General features: G+C 40.8%; 1 protein-coding gene and 1 long non-coding RNA gene across 2 annotated transcripts in view; one reads left to right on the plus strand and one right to left on the minus strand.

Moving 5' to 3' along the window:
* The window catches only part of RERG (RAS like estrogen regulated growth inhibitor), a 90,301-nt gene extending 66,090 nt beyond the window's left edge, over window positions 1–24,211 (plus strand). Inside the window, exons 2-4 of the mRNA XM_066319539.1 lie at window positions 10,737–10,793; window positions 22,411–22,484; window positions 23,567–24,211. Coding sequence (XP_066175636.1) covers window positions 10,737–10,793; window positions 22,411–22,484; window positions 23,567–23,974 — 539 coding nt within the window. The 3' untranslated portion in view covers window positions 23,975–24,211. The remainder of the gene's footprint in view (window positions 1–10,736; window positions 10,794–22,410; window positions 22,485–23,566) is intronic.
* LOC136360910 (uncharacterized) lies at window positions 1,672–4,135 on the minus strand. Its single transcript, XR_010743543.1, has 3 exons — window positions 3,845–4,135; window positions 3,447–3,573; window positions 1,672–2,572 (listed from the first exon to the last, which is right to left on the minus strand). It is a non-coding gene; the product is annotated as an uncharacterized lncRNA (long non-coding RNA).
* Window positions 24,212–24,608: the final 397 nt, after the last annotated feature.

Consider the following 24,608-nt stretch of genomic DNA (forward strand, 5'->3'; position numbering starts at 1 on the left):
CAGGGAGGCAGGGCCAGGTCTCCTGGCAGCTGTGATGAACATCATAAACTAAGTTATGTTAATCCTCCAAGTCTCAGACTTGAGATAAGTCAGAGGTTTTACAGCATCCATTATCTACTACTGTGTCTTTTATTTTGTTTGAAGACATGCAGTGTTTATTAGCTGAATGCCCTTAAGCATTGAAAATGAAAGCAGAAATTTACCATTTAAATTTAGATCATGCTTCCCCCCTGTCACACACACACATAATTTTAAAGTTTACTCTGAACAGTTCCCAGGATTGTGTGTCCAGATTCCAAGCAGAAGGCTAATAATAGCCCCTACATTATTATAGCCACCAAATGGGTGCTCATAAAACTGTAGTTGCAGCCAGATATAGGAGATGATAGTTGTTTATCAAAACAATGAATTAGTTTAAATTCATTTAGTGCTGTCGCTAGCACTGGGAACTGAGCACAGCACTCTGTAGTGTACTGGCTGGACCACTGAGCAGTATTTATCTTTGCCCATTATAACATGGTCTTGTCGGAAATGACTGCTTCCAGGATCTGGGATTAATTAATCTTCCTCCTGACAGAGGCTGTGTGGGATGAGCAGTGATGTGAGCCCAGGCAGATCACCAGCTAGGCTTCAGACATAAACAGGCTTTGGTCACTGGTGATTTATGAAGAGTTGCTCTCCACCCACACCTGTTCCTTCAACCTGCTCTACAAAAGAAAGAAGGTGATGCTGGGCATGATACTCTTAGATATTCTTAGGTAGCTACCAATTCCATCTCCTCTAGGGTGACTTTTCTGCCTCCAGGGATGATCACTTCTACAGCACGTTAGGAAACCTTTGTTCAGATTGAGCTTTTGTCTTCAGCTAATAAATTCTACTTTGCAGCATATTTTTTTTACTGTTTATAAGATGTGGTCCATAATGTTTACCTTCCATTTCCCTTCAGTTGCTCATAGCATTTCTATCATTCAATTCTATCATCCTGCAGCATTGCAAACCCTGCTGTGGAAATACCTCTTAAAGAGCTTCTCTGCTCCTCCACCTGTGTCTCTTAATTCTCCAGGTGTAATGGCAAAGCTGTTTTCTCCTAAAAAAAAATTAAATTGCTGGTACAAAGAAAAGTTCAAGATTCCAAGGGGCTGGCATACAACAGGAACTTTCTGTGTTGTCTTTACAACACAGAGAGAAGGAGGGAGTGTAAAAAAAAGAAAAAAAGGCATAGCTAAAATATGAGAATAATACCTAATTTTGAAAAAGATAGGTCCTTCTAAATATTTGGTTGTGCACTGAGTTAAAAAGATGTAACATTTCTCAAGGCTTATGTCATCAGGCTCATATAAAAAAGAGGATCATTAAAATTCATGAGTCAATTTTCAGTGTATTTTGTTGCCTTAATTCCTCATCTTCCTGGGACAAAGGCATCTTCATTCATCAATCACCAATCAATAGGGCTGGTTCAAACTTCTGGTGTTCACCAAAGCTCCACTGTCAAAGAAAAGTGGAAATTGCACAGGACATGATCTTTCAAGATCTTCTTGAATATCCTACTCTAGATGGACTGTAATTGCAAAGCTTTTTTAGGTTGTCTGAGATTTCCATGGAGCCAAATCCAGAAACCAAGCAAAAAAAAATTTAGTTGATCACTGAAAATTTAGTTTATCACTGAAAAATCCAGGGAACAGCTTGTTTTAAATTTGATTCAAGCTATAGTCTCACTTGGTATAGTATACATAACTGAAAATAAGACAAGAAAATTATTATGGTCAGTCTGAGGAGAAGAGAGTAACAATGAGTCTGTTCAGATGCTGACCACACAGAATTACCCAGTGCTGTCTACCAACATGAAATACAGAGCCCCGCACCCCTTTATGCCATTTCCAGTCACCATTTATGCTGATCCATACAAACCAGTGAAACAGTAGCAGAGCAAGGCAGTCTGACAAAGGCACTTTTCCTGTTGTGAAGATTACAAGTACAGGCAGTGATCCCGCAGTAATGCTTTTACTCACTGAGACTGCCCTCTCATTCAAGCTGACTCACTAGAGCCTGATTAAACTGTGTTTTTAAGCATTTTGAGTTACTCCAAGCCTTCAGCTTAGCAGCAAAGAGTAACTTGTGCCTTTCCAGGATGGCTTTGTTATTACCAGAACTTAGCACGTCAAACAAAATATGTTTTGCTCCTGGCCAGAGCAGCAGAAGAGAAGATGTTGAAACACCAGCCCTCAGAACTACCAAGTACCAACCCCAACAGGAAGTTCCTTGAGTTCCTCAGGAGCAGCCTCCCCCTCAGGCAGGGCTGGGATTTATGGCCAGGTTGCTGCTGGCAGCCAGGATGGTCTCACAGGACAGCTGGGCCCTGCTGACCAGTCCCTGCTCTGGCCAAGGGCTCACACAGAACCCTCTTGAAACTTTGTTGGAGAGATTTCTTCATGTCCTTTGTGCATGAGACCGTGTCCCCTGCTCTCCTACTCCCTGGGAAAGTGGTCTGCAACCCTCTCTGGATGCGTGGGTTAATAAGGGAACTTCACTTCTCTCCCATTTCTTCCAGTTCTTCCTATTCATCTCTTGGCTTCTGAGCGTGGGAGAGGGAGGAGAGCAGGGATCAGACAAAAAGCTGGAGGAGAGCCTAAAAAAAAAAAAAAAAAGCCAAAAAAACCTTCACTCTCCCACAAAACAAAAAAACAAACAAACACAAAACAACACAAAAAACCAAACAACCAAAAAAAAAACCAAAAGAAACCACCACCAAAAAACCACCCCACTCTCCCACAAAAAAACCCCCCACCAAACAAACAAAAACAGACAAATAAAACCAACCAACCAACCACAGCCATATCGCCACCAATACCAAAAATATCACAACCAAACAAAAATCCCCACCATTCAGCGCTGGCCATATGTTTATGGCCACTCTTTCTAGTGCTCATGTGTATTCCTCTCAGGGGATGAGGCAGCAGCTCCACACCATCCTAGGAGCAGTTCAAGGCATCTGCAAAACATCCAAAATTACTTTCTCCATCAGAATTATCATTCATGGTGCCGACACTTTGTTTCAGGCTCAGCTCTGACAGAGTAAAATCAAGTTTGAACCCTTTTGGCATCTGCAAAGGAATCTGCTGAAGCCAAGGAGCTGGTGCAGGCAACAGCAAAGAAAGTGATCCTTTGCCTTCCCCTTGTAGCAGTGACACCGGGATAAAAGGATCCAATTAATCCCCCAGATTTATCCAGTGTGATAAAAAACAGCAGTGAATGAAAGAATAATCAGAGGCTAATAAAACTGCGTTTGTTTTAAATATGCAATTCCTAAATTGAAAGTTCTTTGAAGACAAATGGTGAGGTGTTGAGTCATTTCTTTTGAAAATCCTAACTTCCTTGCAAAAAAAAGGCCTTTCTGTTCAAAATACATTTACCAACAAAAATTCATGCAAAAATGCTTTGGCGCTAACCAGATCATCCTGCCATTGAAAGCATTATGGAATTCCTTCCTATATCTACTTTCTTTCTTTTTCCTTCTTAAAGATGACAAACTAATTTGACCATAAAAAGAGGGTGGGATGTTTTCTAAATCCAACGCTGGAAGAAACGCAAGAAAAAGAAAATACAAAAAAATTTACAGCCACTGAAAATTTTAACATCTTGTCATTGTCTTATTGAAGTACTGGATTTTTAAAGAAGAAAGCTTTCCACCCCTTATTTCTTTCTTTCTTTTTTTTTCCCCCGCAAATACATCTAACTTTTTTAACTTTCATCTTGAGATGGAGGGTTGGGTTATGTCGACGTTTTTTACTGTTCTGCTTTCTTCTGCCCAGTGTCTTTCTAAAGAGCATGGAGATCTGAAACTTACCTGTGTCACTTATCCAGAAAAGCCAAAAAGTTATTTGTGTGTGATTTCATCCCTGAGATTTTTCTCTATAACACCATCACAAATATACTCTGCCTCAGACTCACAAACATCTGGAGGTGTTACAACTAACTTTGGAAAACTTTGGAAAACAGTATGTGTTAGTAACAGCACACCACAAATTTAGGCTTCACAGAAGGGGTGACAGAACAAGTTATACAGTGGAGTCAGAAGAGAGAAACAATGCAAGTGTGGATATTACCCTAAAATGATCAAAACCATTAGACACACCAGTCTAATTTATCTTTCACATGGGAGGAGATGTGTGGAACAAACAACTTTAGACTGAAATGATATGTTATGGAATGGAGTAACATAATGTAAATTAAGCCTCCTGCTTGAGTTCCATATGCAGGAACCTTTGTAAAAAAATGCCTTGAGCACTGAAAGCAGTGGGGAGAGTTTTGCTACAAAAATCCTTCTGCTCAGTGAGGATGGGATGAATGACTACTAATCAATAAAAAAAAATAAATCAGGGTGAACTATCCAGAGGAGCATGCAAAGAAGTCCAGTCTCCTATTAAGACAGTTGAGATGAATATGTAAATACATTGTGCCATGGACTTACAGAATTTTAGATAACTTCCTTGAAACAGGTTACTTTTCCCCAGGCTCTTTCCACTCAGAAGTTCCTAAAATCACATATTTCCCACAGAAGCAAAATGCAATTACCTCTGAGATAGATGGAAATTACCTCTAACAAATTAAATATTCCCCAAAACCTTGTAGCAGAAATTGAAAAGTGACAATGCCATGAAATACACTGGCATTTAGTCAGGCTGGAATATGAATAACCTGATAGAGACTGCTAAAAACCAGAGCTGAGCAGGACTGTGGTCCTTGTCTCTTCCACAGTAGGATATGCATTCCAAACAACTTGCAGAAAGAAGGTCAGTTATTGACATCAAACTGAACAACCTACTGAATCATTATCTGAAAGCCTTTGCAATCCCGCGGCATTCACATTCTGCATGTAAAATATTATTCAAAATATAATGTGCAGCACTTAATATTGTGCATTTGAAAGCTCATTGGTAGTTTTGAAATACTTAAATATGGGATGGTGGTTTTAACTATGATCCTGCTGTGGGAATTGAGACAGATATTTGAGACAGATATTCCAGTCCCTTTATATTCCACCAGAACAAAAAGATATTTGAACCATTCTTGGTGCTCAGATTTGAATCCACAGAAGTGAGGCCCTTACCATTACCACTGAAGAAAAAGGCTTGCATTACAGACTGAAACCTCCTGAAAGGCGAAAGCAACACATTTCATCACACAGCTGTTCAATCCTGGTCTGTGTTTACTGTAGCACAGTATATATACACCTGTATATAGACACACACTGTTGTATATAAATTGCTATGTGGTATATATAAGAATATATACATTTGGTATTTGTATTTAATTGATCTTTATATATTAAAGTATACATACTTTTAACTTATATTGGCAGTCAGTGGAGGACCTCCCTGTGCTGTTAAAGAAAAACTGTCATAAACAGGAATTTTTCTGAACAGCTCACTGCTTAAGACAGTGACTTAAATATACCTAAAACATGCAGAGTTTGAAACAGCAAGACAGTGTAAAACAAAACATTTTTATACTTCATTGAGTTCTCCCTTATTTTTCTCACTGATCTTGCTTTTTGCTCCATCAGATTTACTGTAGGGAAAGTCTAGTTTACTGCATCAGGTGCCAGCACCAGAAGTGACCACGGGGAGCAAACCAAGAGAGCAGACAAAGGCAGAGAGCTGCTGAGAACTCCTGCTGTCCATGTCTCACATCTCCACTTCACTGAATTGCCAGATATCCCATCAGGGCTGAGTCAAACTGAAGCCCATGGATGCAGAGCAAGAGGCAGTGAGTGCATGTTTGCATCCCTGATGGATCAGAAAAGGACTCTGCGTTATAAGCCCACACTTTCCCCCACACATAGACGCCCTCAGATGACCTGTACTGTCAGAAGAAAATTAAATTCTCATGTTTTTTCTGTTTAAGGAGGCAGAACATCACCTCCATGAATCCAGCAACACTGCCATCCTGCAGGCTGGAACTCATCCCATCTTCCAGGGGGGACTGAAATTCCAATACATAAAGGGCCTCTGAAAAAGTGAATGTGGGATAAACTCTCTAACAAAAAGTATGTATTTTACGAAAAAGCAAAATGCCTAATTTCTGAAAGTGTCTTCTGATCATTACAACCTTTAGTTTTAACCACTCTGGTGTCTCCTGCCGAGTGTGGTTTACTGATGACACATCATCATGGCACCAGGAATGGACTTGTTGATAAGTTAAATAATGGGACTACTTTCAGACCATTTTTATAGCTGAAAATTCTCATGGCATAAAAGAGTCATCATACCATTATTTCACTGTGGAAAGCTGTTATTTTTCTTAGAATAACTTTGAACTCTGTAACTTGTTGGGAAGAGGGTTGTTTTTCAAATAAAACCCTACTTCCTTTCTTCCTCAAAAAACTCAGCTTGTATTAGCTGGAACAGTACCAAATCCACAAAGATATGTATTCAGACAGTTTGTAAATTTAGCTAGAGCATTTATATGTTACTAAATCCAAACAAAGATCTAAATCAAAAAGTAAAATATCACACATGCTCTAAAAAAAAGTTCCAAAGGATATGGATTGGGATTTTTAGAGCTGAATAAGGGACTCCACCACACAAATTTGAAAGAAATTGATTAATTTTGTGGTTGATAATCTTGCTTAATATGCCAAGTTAAATCCTGGTACAACTTCATTGTCTTCAGTGGAGTTGCACTGCAAATGTATTTGACAGATAGTCATGATTCTTCTCCAAGAATAACTTCTAAGGCAGAAGTTTTAAACATGAGTGAAAGAAAGCCCTGTGCCAAGTTCTACCCTAATTTATACCCTGTAAGAAACAGCTGACTTGGAAATGAGGGTGTCAGGAAAAGCAGAAGGAGACATGAGTCTGTTCTTCCTCTGCTGGGATGTGACATCAATTCCCTCTGGTGATGGTCATGTCTCCAAAACACACAGCGGGAATCCACGAGGCAGTTTGGTGGAGATTCTTTCCTTCCAAGCCTGCAAATTCCTGCATTTCACAAGCTGGAAGTGTTCAGGGAAGAGCCTGGATTAGTCTCAGTGGAGGGCCATGAAATTCACTCCTTTTAACTGCTGCATCAATCTGAACCCTGGCTGCTTCAAAATGCATTTGAAGATGAGCCCTGGAAATGGCCATTGTAATATGGATATTGGAATTAGTCACTTAATTTAATCAGAAAATAATGTGTTTCAGACAGTCTCAGTCTCAATGTTATTTTGAACAAAACCCAGCATTTGGATTGGTTTTCTTTAGTATGTTGGGCAATTTTTGGCTCCTTGTTAGCATTCAGCATGTCAGTAAAATTGGTCAAACCATACACGCACCTTTGCTCAGCTGAGAGGGAAGATAATGTCCATCTCAGCTCATCTTCTATGCAGCATTACTAAGGACACTGGGGGGATTTGATTGCTTTGTCCAAAGCATAATTTAAGCCAGCAGCAGAAATCTGACTGCTCCAGCTCTAAGTCTAGTGGATTGCTAATGTCCTCACTCCTGATTCTTCTGCTGGCAGAGTTATTTTACAGAAAAGTGATGTAATCTGGCAGTGAGTGAGCTCAACATAAACAGCATGGCTCCACAGTAATTCCCCTGCTCCAGGGGATCACTGCTGGGGCAAGAGGCACAAGTCAGTAAGTTGGTCTCCAGACTGACTTGGATGCCCTTCCCAGCTCTTCCCTCATCCTCTATTTTCAGTCAAATCAGACTGCAAAGTCACATACATTGTTTTAATGCTCCCCTGGATGTCAGAGACCCATCTGCTAAGCACCCCTAATGAGGCAAAAGTGAAGACATTTCCCTTCCAACATAGTCTGCAAGGCTCATAAACAGAACAGCCTCTGGATCAAGGGCCTCTCACGTTCCCCATCTGCAAAATGCAGCTAGCTGCTAATCTTCAGCCCCATAAAAAAGTGTGGAAATGAGAAGCTTTGTAGGATGTGCTGTGCCCACTGCCATGAAAGAGAGCAGAAGTACTCGGGAGGAATTGACTAGGTCAGAATCAGGGAGGCTGAGCAGAGCCAGCCTTGGAGGAGCAGCAGTCCTGCACCACCCCAAGGTGTGTGCCCCAAAACTGACAGAGCACGTGGTTCTGGAGCTGAGAGTTCCCCACTCACTGGGGTTTTGCTAAAAGGGTATTTTCTTCCCTTCACTGGGCCCAAAGGAAGGTAAAGTACTTAATGACATGTTTATTGGCAGCAGTGCCAAGCAAGTGGCTCACAGTGCCTTCTGTGCTCACCACTGAGGTCTGCCAGCAGAGACTAATTGCCATCTGACTGTGCATGGCAGCCACCTCCTACCCTTCCTTTCTTTAGTTCAGCTCCTTCCTAAGCATGTAATTATTTATCTGCATGTGCTGGAGATAATTACCACCTGGCTTCCCCCTTCTCACCAGAGCTTACACCCGTGATCTCTAATTCTTCACCTCTGCAGCATTGCACACCTGCACCTTTTCATCCTGTGGACATAACTCTGGGTTTCTCAGCACCTCCAGTCCAGTTCTACTTCTACTTTTATGGCTTGTCACCTTCTCAATCTCTCATATTTGTGCATTTCCAAAATCATATCTTCTCCCTCTTTTCCTTCAGAGTAGCTGCTCTTCATGACCTTAGTTGTGCTTGACTAAGTTCCCGTCCCCTCCATCATTTCTGCTCTCCTCTCTAGCAATTTCCATCTACAAGTACAAGCTTATCATAAATAGGTGGACCATGTTTAAGTATAAAAATACTTGGACAGATTCTTCTGCCTTTTCTCTTTCTTCATTAGCTTCTTGACGTCCAGGCACAAGCTCAGGCTCTGCCACACAGCCCATCACTACTTCTCCTTCAGAGTATGGCTGCCAAATTATATTTTTTTAAAATCTGTTTGATGTTTAAAATCTGTTTTAATTCATCTTAAATCTGTTGAATTTTTTAAATCTGTTTTTAAATCTGTCCTTGACAAAGAAGATAGTAAGAGAGAATCTATTACTAGCAATTAGAGAGGAATCATGACAAAACTTTCAAAACGACAAGATGCTTGAACTCTTCCAGCTATGATAAAAGTGCAGAAAAAAAAGTCCTGGTGCAACATCACCACGGCTGGGAAATAAGCTATAAAGAGATCATCTTGTTTTGTTATGACATTCAGGTTAAAGGACCATGACTTGAAAAGTTACTTTGACTAAGAATTGCCCCATCTACTCTGAGGAACAAGGACAGCATTTCAGCAAAGCCTAAGGAAAAAAAAAAAAAATCTAATTAGAATTTCCTAAGGAAAACAGAAATTTAAAATAACACCAGCTTCAAATTTCTTATTGTGTGGTGATCTAATTTTCTTTGGATCAGCTTCTTATTACCCCTCCAAGTATGAGACAGAGTTAATTAGTTCTAAAACTAATATTCTGATTATCTGATTAAGCAAATATTAATTCATTAGATTTATTCTACAGATTCTTGCCTTATCCTACTGTTGGGCATGGAAGTCTGGGATGGAGGGCATTCTCCCGGCTTCAGTTTTCGAAAGGATCAGAATTGGGTTTTACTGTCCACCTGCAGCCAAAAAAATGGAACAATCATATGGGTCTGATCACAAGGAAAAGTTTCCCTGTAGCTGTAACTGCTGCACTAAAAGCTAGTACAGTGCTACCTCTGGCTTCATTTGCAGAAAGGATTTTGGATGGTTTGCAGTGGTAAATTCTTCATTTACATCACTGCAAATTCAAAGCACCACATAGTTTTAAATTCAAGAATAGTCAAGGTAAATTGTTTTAAAAGGATTTGGAGGGATAGAAAAAATTAAATACAAGAACATATAATTAGCCTATAAGATCTTAGCCTGTAAGCTGAAACTAAGAACAATCTGTCCTGTGCTCCAAAATCTAAACTTCTTTTTCTGTTTCTAAAAATTGATTAATAGCATGTGTTGACCATTGGTTTGAAATACTTAATCTGTTTTCTTCAAGTAGGCAAAATGTGGAAGTTAAACCGTCACAAGGAAAACATGCCAAAATAGAGAGGGAAGCTATTTAGCCAATTATTTCTGCCTTACAAGGCTTACAATCCAAAGGCAAGTTTTCAAGAATAAAATTATTTTGATCAACCAGCGTCTGAAGTGTCAAAGCTGCTTCCAAAACCACCAACACTTTTCCCACTGATTACAGGATACCTAAAGCATCCAAACTAGTGGCTTTAATGCTGCTAAAACTTTTTGGGGTTTGTTTTGTTCTTGTTTGGGGTTTTTTTGCTATTTTGGAGGGGTTATGTTTTTGGTTTTTTGGGTTTTGTCTTTGTTTTTTGGGGTTTTGTCTTTGTTTTTTGGGGGTTTTTTCCCAATATTTTTTGTTGTTTGTTTTTCCTTTTTGTTGGTTTTTCTTTTGGTTTTTTTTTTTATTATTATTTTATGTGTGTTTTGAGGGAGTTTTGTGGGGTTTTTGGGTTGCTTTTTTTTGGTGGGGTTTTTTTGGTTTCGGTTTTTTGGGGTTTTTTTGTTTGTTTGTTTTTTTTGCGGCACTTCTTTTGGTTGTTTGTTGTGGGGGTATTTTGCCCCTTTTCTTTGTTTTCGTTCTGTTGCCCCCATCCTAAAAGTGTGAAGTGGGCCACAAACAGTGACAAGTTCTCAAGTGCCCCAATAAGCAACTCTGCCTCCTGCTCACAGTTCAGGGGAGCTGCTGCCTGTCCACTCAGATGGAAAACCTTGCTGGGAAAGCTTTAAATAATCTGTTGAGCTGATGTTTTGTCCTTCTCACCTGAAATCTCTTTTTCTCTGCAGCTCTCGTGGTGCGGTTCCTGACCAAGCGGTTCATCTGGGAGTACGACCCAACGCTAGGTAGGTCATTGTGTCCTGGAAGGATGGTGTGGGATGGCATGGCTGAAGCAATGGAAATCACAAGAATTAAAATTCCAAACCTCAATACCATAGTTGAAGCAATGGAAACCACAGGAGTTAAAATTCCAAGCCTCAGTCAGCCTCTAAGTTTGCTGCACAAAAGCTTCTCTCTGGTCATTTTAGGCTGGAGCAAATTGTTACCTAAGATGGCAGAATGAGAAGCAGCACCATCCAGACAAAGGCTGAGTTAATGTGTGAGGCAAATTTCTACCCACTCAGAAATCCATGGGAATTCTGCCATTAAAATGAATTTGTTTCAGCATTTTGCTCTTCAGACCATTTAGTGTTGATGCCTTGGGAAGGCTGACCTGAAACAGAAACTGGACAGAGCTAGAGAATAAAGTTGGTATTTATTGAAAGTCCTTTGGGATACACCTTGGGCAGGACAGGGCCTGACCAGGGCTACACCCAAGGTGGACTAAGAATGGTCACAAAATGGATGACTGGTCATGAGGTCTCACACTTTTGTAAGTTTTGGTCCATTTGCATATTGGGGTTTAATTGTCCAATTCCAGCTTCAGGTTGTGAGGTCTCACCCTTCTTGTTCCTCCCTTCAGCCCACCATTGTTTGTGCTTTTGGGCCTGAAAGTTGTCCTTGGTCTTCAGTAGGAAAAGGATTTGTTTTGTCTCCCTACTCTGTGAAGAGAGCTGAGTGACACTTAATGTGAGGCTCAGACCTGCACCCCTGGGCAGCACAGAATGTGAAAAACATGAAAGTTAAGGCTGATGCCTTAACTGTGAGATCAGTTTTCTGCTTTTGAATAACTCAAATGTCTTCTGCTTGAGAATGAGATGACTGAGATGCAGATCTGTATTCTAGGACAAAGATCTTAAAAATTCATGGCCAAACAAAGGTAGGTTTTTTACAATTAGCCTACATAGACTTAGGTAATTTTTTTCATCCTCATTTTCAAACATATATTGTCTGACTTTTGGGGTGACCAGATAAGGGTACCAATCATCTAAAGGGCATCCACATGTCCCTTCCACTGCTCCCACTTAGCCTCTGTTGGGTCTGGCATTTTCAAGAAGCTGGCTCAGATATCTCAAAAAACCTGTCAAAAAGTTGCCCTGAATTAGAGGCTTCACTTAAAATTTGTGCCAAGGTCCATTTTCTTAGCATTTCTTAAATTAGCATATATTTAAATGCTCTGCAAATCCAGGCCATGAAGTCCAAGACAAGGCATTCACTTCTTAGAAGGTGTCTTCAATACCTCAGGACTAAGTAATTCACACTCAAAGTAAAGGGCTGGAAAATTCTCATTTTTCTAACAACATGCTCCTCTCTCCTTCCTAACATTTCTTCTCAGGCTCCAACACAGATCATACAATTAAATACCAATTTCTTAATCAATGTTCTTTCCTTACTCATTAAGGAAATAGAAGATGCCATAAAATTGCACAGCAGAAATGAAGTTTAATGTATTCTACCACAGAACCCAGGAAGCCCTTTGTAAAAAGCAAGTATCCAGGATCATACTAAGTATTTTTGTTTGGCAAAATGGAGAGAGAACAGATATCAAAACTCCCATCTTGGGAAAATAAATTTCAGCACAACCTGAACTCAAATACATTATTTTATCTGCTGCTATCAATATATTCCTCAGTGAATTATGTGTCACCTGCCTTGTGCTGCACAGTGGAATGTTCAATAGAATGTTCCTTTAGTATGATTAATGTTAATACTTTACATTTCTATCACTAATACATAATTCTGAGGACTTGACAAGAGCTGTATAAAGCCTTCTCTATCAGTGTAGTCCAAGTTCTTACAATCTCTTACAGGGCCACTGCATGCAAAAGCATCCTTTTTGCCTTGTTTAAGCACACAAATGAAGTTATTAGCAAGCCAGAAGGTTTATTATTTTTTGCCCCATTATGAAAGCCCCATGCCCTTTTTGCTGTACAAGGCTTGACATTAGTTTCTGTTTTACAAATGAATGCAATTGCAAATTACTGTGCCCCTCAGGAATCTAATTGTCTTCTCTTTGCAGCACAGAAAGGTTTCGTGCAGGCAGCAGCGTTATCTCAATAAACTAAAAAATTAAATCTCTTCTGATTTACTGAATTCTACATCCCCATTCAGTTTAGAGAATAATAGCTTAAGTTATATATTACAGTCATTGTGATGCTCAGCGCTCCAGGTTGCTCTGAGGAAACGATTTGAGAAATTCAAAAACTAATAAACTATTGTCAAGGAGTTATTTCTTAATCACAGTAATCTCTGGTAGAAGCTGCTCACCAAGAGATTGTTTTGTAAAGTATTATTTCGTCAAACTACAGATCACAATGGGATTCAAAAAAGGCCCTGAAGTGTTAGAGATGAAAAATTCTCTTGAAATCATAGCCACTATTTAGGCCTTCAGGGATCAGTCAGAAAGAAACTGTACCTTGAAAAGCTTTGGAAACCAGTGCCTGAAAAAAATGCATTTCTGTCTTTTAGCATCGTCATCCTGCAGTGATTTGGTGTCCAGTTACCTGTAAACATCTGAATTCACTGAGAAGTTTTAGCAGAATAGATTCATTTCTTCTCAGCAGTCATGGGTTGGCAGTCCTGTGGAAAGAGAGATATCTACATGCTCAATCAATATAAAAAATTAAAGTTGTGTCAGTGAGAGTCATTTCCTCTATGAGGAGAAATAAGCAGCTTTGTCAAGTTATTCTAAAAGGACAAGAGTAAAACAGATGCAAACCATCCAGCTACTAAGCAATGGGAGGTTTTGCCAAAAATCACTGGGGCTGTGACAAAAAAATCAAATTTATAGTTTATTTCTTATGTCAAGTTTTCAACCACCCATTAGCCCTCTGATACAAGCAATCCCCAAAAAACTGCTATTTTTAGGAACACTTTCACCAAGCTGTTCAAGGCCTGATAGAAATTCAGCATTAATCTAAACTAAACATCATATTAAAAAAAAAAACAAAAAACCAAAACCAACAACTCTATTCCTCTTTTTATTCAAGGGTGGCACATTTTAACTGGAAGGGGAAAAACCACACCTTATAAATATTCCTTACTATTCTAACCTGCCTGAAGAAAACGAAGGGCCATATTTTTAGCAGCACCTGGATGGAATGCTTCACCACCAGGAGCCAAATTACCAACCACAAAATAACATTTTCTGGTGGGAGGAACGTCACTGAGCCCTTCAAGCTTTGGAAAACAAGAGCTGCTGCTGCTGCTGAAGTCCCAGCTTGGCAGCTCTACCACTTCTGTGCAGACATTGGGTCTGTGCAGACACTGGTGGGACAGCTGCATCTTCATAAAAGTACATCTCACTCTGCTTCTCATTTAACTATTCTCAGCCAAAGGGCAACAACTACAGCAAAGGTCATTTTCTCGGCGGTGTGCACCATCAGCCTTGACTCGTCCAATATTTCTGTTTAATTGGCAAGTCATTGTCACTGTCTTGGCATGGGGTTTTTGTTTACTTTTCCAAAAGGTGCTAAATTCCTCAAGGTAAACTCCTACCTGGCATTATCAAGCTGAATGGGTTTCCACTTCCATCTTCATTTACAGTAAATTGCAGCTATTTCACATTTTCAACAGAATTAGATGAAAGAGCTCTGTGTAGAGATGGAACTGCACATTTTAAAAAAATGCATGCAGTTGTTTTCTAAAATATTAAATACATGAAGCATTCAGCATTAGACACCAGTCTTCTTTAGCTAGTTAAATATCCACTGAGAAAAGGGCATTGGGTTCCCACATGGATTTAACCAAAATTCATTAATGTTTACATGTTCCTAAATAGAACACAAGTTGAAAAACATATAAGCAAGCTCAGTGTGATGTCAGAATGCTTGGCCTGGGTAGGACACCAGTGAAACCACACTCCTACCATGAATGTGGGACTCCTGTGGAGCTCAGTGACCCCAGGGCTTGACACCATAATTTTCAGGGAATTCAGCAGGGAATAGCTGCTCTCTCCAGTCCCAGCTGCAGTATTGCAGTAACAGTCTGAATCTCAGCAGTTTCCCCAAGGAGCTACTGGCAGTGTCCAGAATTTAGGGTGCCTTCACCTGAGCTCAGACATGGAGAGATATTGTGGTTCACTTTGATATTTAATTGATTTTAAAATTGGAGATGCTGAATCAGAGTAATCAAGGGAACTGCTAAACTTATTTTTTTTTCCTGAGAGGCAAAAAAGGAGGAGGAAGCCCAAAGAGCCATCACAGCAGCAGACAGACAGACAGAGGGCCTGCAGAGAACTTCATGGGTAGCAGCAAATTTCCTGCCTCCATAAGCCATGACATGCAGGGAGAATCTCCTGGATCAAATGTTGAAAGAAGAAAATTCATTGTTGCTATGGCTGAGCACTTTTAAAAATAATTTTGCAGCATTTCTCTGAGAACACATTTGTTCCACCAAAACTTGAATGATTTGCTTTACTAGAAACAGAGCTGAGGTAGCCAAGAATTAGGGGAAAAAAAAAAAAAGGCAGGGAGTATTATGAACTATGTTATGTCATTTGTTTTGGATTAGCATTTTTATGTATAGTTGGAAGAATCAGGGGGTTCCTGAGGCTCAAGGACTTAAGCATCAATTTTTGCTATATAGGAAAAGAACCCAAACAAATAAAACCCCAGGTAAATGCAGGAGACTGGCTCCTCAGCTCTTTCCTTGTTTCTGTAACTGATTTGTTGTCTGCAGTCTCTCTGCCTCTGTGTCTCTCCTATAAAATCCTACCTCTTACAGAAGGATTGTAAATCCTTAGAGTAACTGATACTCAGATTTAAGACACTCATCAAAGGCACACAGAAACACCAAAGCAAAGACTGGATTTGAAACAAAAATCTACTTTTATCAGCAAACAAGGAGATGATATTTTTGTTGACCTTTCTATAAGTGTCTTGGTTCTCTCACACTGGATGTCTTCCTCTAGCTATTCCCACATTTCATAGGACTTCGGCAATCCTCTGAAAAGAAAACTCTCTTAGCAGATAATCAGTAGAATAGGGCATGGCAGACTGCCCTGTATATGAAGGCAAAGAGAGAGAAAGCAAAGGAGTTTATTTAATTTGAATGGGATGGAGAGAAGACTCTTCACTGCTTTAAAGGAGGAGAGGTAACCATAAGAAATAGGAGTCTTAAGAAAAATTATGATTTTGCCAGGACTATTAGATTAATAGTGACATTTTTGAAGAGTATTTCTCCCAACTATATCACAAGTTCTTTACAGGTTTTTGTTCACTCTTTTTTCTTCTGGCAGAATAAAAAACTTGAACAGTGTTGCTCTAAATTCCTATCTAATGCAGCACACAGACAGCCCATAAGAGACCCTCAAACATGGGTAAAATGTGTAGGTATCAGGAAGACAAGAAAGATAGGAGACAAAGTTGTAAAAATTGCTTGAAGGAAGGAGACAGAAACCTCTCAGAGCCCTAAATTCTCCCACAGCAGAAAACTAAATCTCCTACAGATGAGCTCAAGACTTGCAAATTACCCCACTGTGGCAAGAACAGCAGAAATGACTTTGCGAAGGTATTTACACTGGCAAGAAGGCTTTTCCCACTGGAAAACTTCTTGCAAGGATGATTATTTTTACATTAGAAGGGCAGTTTTGCCTACATCTACAGCCGGGGGGTTCTGTTAGCAAAACAGTATCATTCAGGAATCACAAGGAAAGCTTGGAAGTCCCATATGTGATCTAAATAATATGGCAAAACTAGCAAATAATGCTGGCCTAGGTTTGTTTTCTGCACTGGATAAACACAGTTCTGCATGAACAACATAACAGAGCAAAGTAGGAATATATCAGGAGTATAGCAGGAATATATCAGGAATATATCCAAACTGGCTTTCATCAAAATGGTTGAGAACCAGAAATAGCTTAGCTGTGGGAATCAAGACCTGACTAGAGACTAGAAGCATTTAGCATAATTTATTATGCAAGAGAAGATGCAAGAATTGTCTTTCTGGGCCAACTTTGTGCCACTGAAGCCACAATAAAGAGCTCAGGTCCAAATGCAGCTCTCCAGGATTGTCTTTACTGTCTGGTTTATTCAGCTAACACATTGTCTGGACAGCTGGAATACCATGTGAATACAAACTCCTGATCCCTGGGATTGCCATCCCCACTGCAGATCCCAAGTTAAAGAAACATTGTCTTTGTGCATTGTGGGATTTTAGTTTTCTTGACTTGTGGCTTACTCAGCAAGTTTCCCTTAACACTCCTGAAGGTTTCACTGCCTGTCTCTAGCAGGAAAATCCTACAGCAGCACAGCTGAGGGAGAAACTGCCCAGACAGCAAACAGAGCTTTCAACAGAGCAGCCCACAGTAAAAGAGGTGTTTAGAAATCATTAACTGATGGCCTTCTCAGCCCTCGTGTAAAGGCTGACAGCCCTGGAAGGAAAGCAGCCTCCCCTGCCAGCCTCTTCCAGCTGCACTGCAGGATAGTGCAGTCTACAATGATGAAATGCAGTCTTTCATGATGGAAAATAACCATTTTCTACAGCGAGCAGAAGAGCCATCATCTTGCAGAACTTTGCCTTCTGCATATTTCATCTGAAACCACCCGTGTTGACAACTCCAGCTTGTCCAAGCGCAGGCTGGGAGTAATGTGGTGCTGAGAGGGCCCTCAGCCAGAGTGGGGCTGAGGAACAACCAACAATTTGGGGCTGGGAGGAATGGCTGCCAGCCTGTGCCTCAGGGACTGCCATGACAAATGTGTAGGCACTTCATAAATCACTGGCAAACAGCCTTATTCTCAAGCCAGACTCCAGCTATTCGTGTCCTCGATTTTTATTGACAAAATTACTCCTTCTGCCTCAGTGCTCAAGGGATTCAGTCCTCAGCCGTCTAGGTTGTGCCTTCCTAGGCATCTTCCTGTGATCATGTTTTTCCTACATCAAAACAGTAGAAACATTATTTAACTTGATATACATTTAATATGCTGCCTCATTTTTACTGCGCTCTTCAGCAGGGGGGATTTATACTGAATCTATTATAGCAATGAGCCATGAAAGTATTCCCAGTTTTCTCTGAGGTGTTTCTAAGGAAATGGACTCACATGGCCTAAAGCACCTTAAAACACCAACTCTGGCTTCTAAAATTCTCAACAAAGACTTGAAATGATGAAATTGTAATTGAGAACAGCAACAGAAGATGCTGACAATAAGATAGGAAGCAGTTATCCAAAAACGTGGTTTGTTTTCTTTCATATGGGTCTCAGGATGAAGGTATTCCTGATGTCAGTAATAAAAATACTGCTTTTTTTACAGTAGCTCAACAGACAGCAAAAATCAGGAATGGCAGTGGCTGTTCTTGCTACAGCTGCAAAATATTTTGTCCCCTGCTTTTGTTGCTGGTCACATTCTGAAATGTTTCCCAGATGAGCAGAATTTCCCAGCGCTTGCCTCTGCACCTTCAGGAGAGAAGGCTTTTGTTTTACTTGTTTTGGGCGTGAGAAGAGTCTCACTGGTTAGTTTTCATTTATAGTGTCAGAAGCAAGGTGAACACAGCTTCACCAACAAAAGGCAAGACAAAAAGGCATAGCAAATTATTATTTGTTTAGGCTTGGATCTATCAGGGACATAATTCCTACCAAGAACCAACCTCCCTTCCAAGTATTGGTGAGAAAATTAAATTCAAATTGAAACAATCAACAACTGTTTTAACCTTTGAGCTTACTCCCTACTTGCTAGCATTGGTTTATTGGCTTTATTGGTTTGGTTTTAGCATGCCTTGATGAATTCAGTTCCCAGATACCTGCCCACATTTTCTTTGCCTATCCCAGTAAAAGTTGAATGAGGACAGAAGCTATAGGAAAGGAAAAGCAGCACCACGTCACTTGTCAAAAGAAACCCATTCTTCACATCCAGCAGAAAAACCATATTTGCGTGCAGCAACAGGTAACAAAGACATTTTTCATAAGAGCTTTTAGAGACCTCTTCAGGAAAACTATTCTACAGTTTCTGTTTGGAGGGCAAAGTATTGTTTATTGAGAATATCAGCAGATCAAGAAGAAATGCTTTTCTCCAGACTAGGTTTATATTACCCATGCGTTCTACCTAAAAAGAGGAAATTCTAGGGATGCAGCAGATCCTCTCATGCCAAGATGAAAGCTTTACAGCATAGAGGGCCTATGTAAACACTAGCTATCTATTACCTTCCCACTTAATTAAAAATAGGAAAATGTCATAAAAACCAAACTGTTCACTAAGCAGCAACCTAATCAAGCCTCATTCCTCCTGGATTTGTTCTCCATATTTCACACTACAGTAACTGGATTTTTTTAAATCATACTGCTCAGAAGAATTGTGATATTTGTAGTATGCTTACCAAGAGACTCCAGGGAAGTTTTTTTTTTCCCCTGGAAAATATTTTTTCCATAATTATTCAGCAGCCATAGTCAATTGATTAATTCATTAATTAATGAATTATTGTGGCTCAAACCCAAACCAACTGCTGCCACTTTCCAACACATTTCTCAGCCCATTTGAAAGCTCTAAATATATTTGAAATAAACCTTAAGTTTTCAAACGATGGTACCATGAGAACCAAGAATGCCTTGCACAGCAGGAGTGCTGGGGGATTGCAGCTTTATGACCAGGAGCCACTCTGAAATCTCTTATCACCTTTCAAAGCCACACTCATCAGCACCTTTGAGCCTCTCACTGGGAATATGACTGGAAGCACAGCACACCCCCAGACCAGCAAGGACAGGTCAGGTTTACTTACTTATATTGAAGCAGAGCAAATAAATCGATCTCTTTCCATAGGTTATGGATCAGGTTGCACAGCATCTCCCTAATTCTGCTTTGCTGCCTGAGCAAAACCCAGCTCCATGGTGTCTGTCCCATCTCTGAGGGCTCAGCCACATAGCTAGAGGTAGAATGTATAGGCAACACCTGGTGCAAATCACAATCTGAAGTGCAGAAATTTGCCTGAAATAATCTTGGGAGCCACTGGTAGAGTGTTACACCTTGCTTTTTCTACTTAACCATGATGATGCAAGCATAGGATTTTTACAGCCTGGATTCATCTGACCAATTTTGGACTGTCAAGAACTTTTGGGGTGGAGTTTATTCCGGGAGAGAGCTCAGACAGGCTATATCCATCAGCACCTAGGTTATTTCATCAACTCCAGTAGGAGTCAAGGGTGCTTGGGTGAGACACAGACACCTCTGTTGTCAGTGGTTTGTCTCAGTCAAGGGTCTGGCAGTTATCTTGAGCCTTGTAATTACTTTCTGGCTGCATGTCAAAAGAAAAAAATAAAAAGAAAAAAAAAAAAAAAAAGAAAAAAGGAAAAAGCTGTGCCACAAGGAAAATGATACTAATAAGTCCCAAAGCAAGGTACTGTTTTTGTTATGTATCATGGGATCAATGTGAGCAGGCTGGAACTCATCTTCAGGGCTCATAATTTACAAGACAACTAGATTCTTCAGATTTTTCTGTTCCCTTGAAGGAAAAGCCATGACTGTGATTACACCAAAAATGCTTTCAACGTCCAGCTGTTTTACACTCCTCATTAAAATTCACCCAGCTACCACACATTCCAAAGCACAGGAACAGACACACATTTAGTGAGATTTATTTACACGAATCTGACCTAAAATCGGTGCTACTCATCCAAGATCAAATTCCTTTCCAATGTGAGCAGCCAAAGCAAGTTAAACTTGCAACATAAAGTGCTGCCAGAGTCCTATTTTGAGAAGTTAAGTATCACTTAAGATTCATTCTGCTTTTGCACAGTGAGCAAAAGTCTCTCCCGTGAGATTTATTCTCCCATTTCATAGGGAAGATCTATATGGCCTAACCCATCCTGCCTCCTGAGGACATTTTACAGATATCCTGCAGTCATGGCTGGGTGAGAACTTTCTCGGGTTCTGTGAAAAATTCTCAGCAGCCACTTGTCAAGCAGGGCCAGATGGTTGAAGGCATATGAGCACTGCAAAGCCTTAGCAAGTAAGGAGCTAAAATCACTTTTCATACTCAGAGAGCCATCCCTTCTCTGCAGCACCCTCCTCCAGAGAAACAGAGCAGAAGTTCCTAAATAACCTCCAGCTTGGACTACTACACAGGGAATCCCAACCCAACACTGAACACTGAAATAACTCATTGAAGGTGCAGCTCTAACACCAAATTAAGGTTTCCTGCTTTTTTTTTGCATTCCCTGAGGGAATTGCTGCAGCCAGGAAGGAGGATGTGTGGAAGGCACAGATAAGACATACCACCAAGGGACTTTGATATATCTCACTCTGCTGCATAGGTACACCCTCAGGATCACAAAGGGAGACTCCAACTCCTTCAACAGCCTGGAAATCTTATCCAGAAGGGGTATTTACAGCCTTTAAGAAAACCCAGTCTTCATGGCCTGAAAGCCTACAGCAAGCTTGCTTGCCATCTGCCCAAGTAAATTGACCATTTGTCCCTATTGGAGACAGCTGGGCTATTGCAGCAATTAAGGTGGCACAAGGAGGGAGTGACATTTTTGGTTTGGGGAGAGACTATTTGCAGCACTAACAGCACTGAAACATTCCTGATTGTGAAGAGGTGACATTCTTAACTGAATAATGAAAACAGACATTCATGAAACACGAGCTCTTCCAAAAGTTCGAGTTAAAGAAATGTGTTTCCTCAAAAGATATCCTTTGTTCCTATTGAAGAGATTTGCACCAAATGAAAGAATTGTGTCTCTGACAATGCAAAGAATTCATAGCCACTGGCCAGACTTTTACAGCCTTACATATTTGCCTTTTGATATAGGACATCTGTGAGCTGGCAACAGTAATAAATCTGAATGTTAGCACTGATAGTTTTCCCCGTTTTAGGTCAAATGCTATCAAATTTAGCTTATCAGCTTATTAAGATAAAACAAGCTCCTTTGTCATTAGTTTTCTGATTAGTTGCTTGGTTCCAGAACCTGAGACAGTAAATAGGGTTATTGGTTTGTATTTTTTTTTTCCCATAGTGTAAATGCTTAATGCCTGCTGGTTATCCTTATAAATCATAAACAGGGAAATCACTGCTTGATCTCTTGCTAGAAGCGGGGAATGTGATGATTTCAGCATGTTTAAAACACACATTCCTAAAATACTTAACTGGTCTGTAATTTTTTCACAGTGTAAGGCCTGAGCTTAGTGGTTAGGTTCCTTAATCTGCAACCATACTGGTTTTGATCAACGAGCTATGCAGTGACAGTCTGCTGAGCTGGATCCTTTGAGAGTTGTGGCATTGTCTTCCAAAGGTAGCAGCCTTTCCTGGGAGCAAACACAAAAAATGGGATACAGCTTTGCAGAGCTCTCTGCCACAGCAAACTGTCCTTTGTTGGCTACAGATTGCAGCATCCATCAGGCTTCTGCTGGTCAAAAGCATGGAAAAGGAAAGGTTGTGCCCTGTGGAGAGAGGTAAAAGTGTTGCTGTTTTAGAAAAGAGGACTTGAGTGTGCTCCAGGATGGCTGGAAGAGCTCCAGCAAAGAAAATTTACTCAAACTGTGCGTCAAATCCCCTTTCTTGTGCCGGGAGATCTGTGAGGAAGATCTAAAAAAGAAAAAAAAAAAAAGAAAATTACGTTCTTTTAATACGTTTCACAACATGTGTTCTTATTTTAGAGTCGACATACCGTCACCAAGCTACCATTGATGATGAAGTGGTTTCCATGGAGATACTAGACACAGCTGGCCAGGTGCGTGGGTGCAAGTGCTGCTATCCAGTTCCTTGGCTAGGGTATGCAGCAGGGGAGAAAATCGTGGTGGAAATCTGCGGCAGAGCAGTGGGTGGCAGGTGTGCCCTACTCTGGGGACACAGATTTGCTTCTGGGCAGACCCCCCCTCTCTCCTCCCCCATGCTGGATCCATATCCTTCTTCAAGGGATCCTGCTTGCAAGAACAAACAAATCAAGGGGCTTACTCGGGGGGGGGCGGCGGACATTATTTTGTTATCATGCCTTTTTATTCAGGACCAGCCCAACAAGTAGGCACAAAGTCACGGTCCATTTCTACAGTCAAGTGGTGAGGCTTGACAGCTTCAGTCAGTGATTCCCACTGAAGTAAGATTTGTCATAGTCAGGTCTCTCTTTTAAAACATGGCAGGTGCACATGCTGCACAAGCCTAGGCAAGTCATGGCACTGGGTGTAATAGATCTCCTATGCAATGTGATAAAAAAGGTGGTGACGCCTTGGGAAGGCTGACCTGGAACAGAGACTGGACAGAGATAGAGAATAAAGTCGGTATTTACTGAAAAGCCTCCAGGATACACCTTGGGCAGGACAGGGCCTGACCAGGGTTACACCCAAGGTGGAATAAGAATGGTCACAAAATCGATGACTTGTCAAGAGGTCTCACACTTTTGTAAGTTTTGATCCATTTGCATGTTGGGGTTTAATTGTCCAATTATCGTTTCAGGTTGTGAGGTCCTATCCTTTTTGTTCTTCCCTTCAGCCACCATTGTTTGTGCTTTTGGGGCTGAAAGTCATCCTTGGTCTCCAGCAGGAAAAGGATTTGTTTGTTTTGTCTCCCTACTCTGTGAAGAGAGCTGAGTGACACTTAATGTGAGGCTCAGACCTGCAGACCCTGCTCAGACCCTGGGCAGCACAGAATGTCAAAACCATGAAAGCTAAAACTTAAGGCATCAGTGATGTGTGCAAAGTATAAAGTAGAGCAGACTCACACGCCTTTGTAGGCTTTGGAGGACCAGCACTTCTCAGAAGGTCTGCTGTCTTCATCACAAATAAAATTCTAAAGGCATTCTGCTGTCTTTTCCAACAGGAGGATGCCATTCAGAAGGAAGGACACGTGCGATGGGGCGAGGGCTTTGTGCTGGTTTACGACATCACGGACAGAGGCAGCTTTGAGGAAATGCTGCCGCTTAAGAACTTGTTGGATGAAGTCAAAAAGCCCAAAAACGTCACCCTGATCCTGGTGGGGAACAAAGCAGACCTGGATCACTCCAGGCAAGTCAGCACAGAGGAAGGTGAAAAGCTGGCCACGGAACTTGCGTGTGCTTTTTATGAGTGCTCTGCTTGCACAGGAGAGGGCAACATCATGGAGGCCTTCTACGAGCTCTGCCGGGAGGTGCGGCGCCGCAAGATGGTCCAGGGCAAGACTCGGAGGCGAAGCTCCACCACTCATGTCAAGCAGGCCATTAATAAGATGCTTACCAAAATCAGCAGCTAAAAAGGAGCTGCCCTGAGCCAGAGAAGTGTATTAGTTTGGGGTAGGGATGGGGCAAGCAGAGCGTGTTTAATGAGAGACGGTCGAATCTTTGCAATGGAAAAAAAACCAAAAAGATGAACACCACCACTTTTTTTGAGTAACACAGAAACATACTGTTTTCCTGTTCTGAAGTGTATTTAGCCACACTGCTTCTGACTAATGTGGGGAAAAAAAAAGAAAAACAAAACAAAAAAAACACCAAGGGAAAAAAAAATAAACACCAAAAGAGCTCCAAAAGATTAGACAGTTGTGGGGATTGGCAACGAAGAGAGAATCTTCTGCTTCTACGTGGCTAGCTCCAATCTCCTGCAAATCAGTAGTGCCTAAACATCATTTCCAGCCAGACAGCTGATCAGTAGCCACTGGAGAGTAAGATTTAGTCCTCAGTCCATCAACAATCGTCACAACTGGTGTTCTCCAGGACTGAGTATGTGTAGAGGCTGCTGTGTTGAATCAGAAAGTTAACCTGACACCTTCACCAGCTCTAAGTTGGCTCATTGTATGCTTTCACTCCTTCCTTGTTATTTTTGTTAAATCCATGAGTGTTGATGTTCTTAGCAAGGTATACAAAAATTATAGGAATGGTCTGTTTCCT

Source organism: Sylvia atricapilla, chromosome 5 (genome assembly GCF_009819655.1).
Source record: "Sylvia atricapilla isolate bSylAtr1 chromosome 5, bSylAtr1.pri, whole genome shotgun sequence".
Taxonomy (NCBI): domain Eukaryota; kingdom Metazoa; phylum Chordata; class Aves; order Passeriformes; family Sylviidae; genus Sylvia; species Sylvia atricapilla.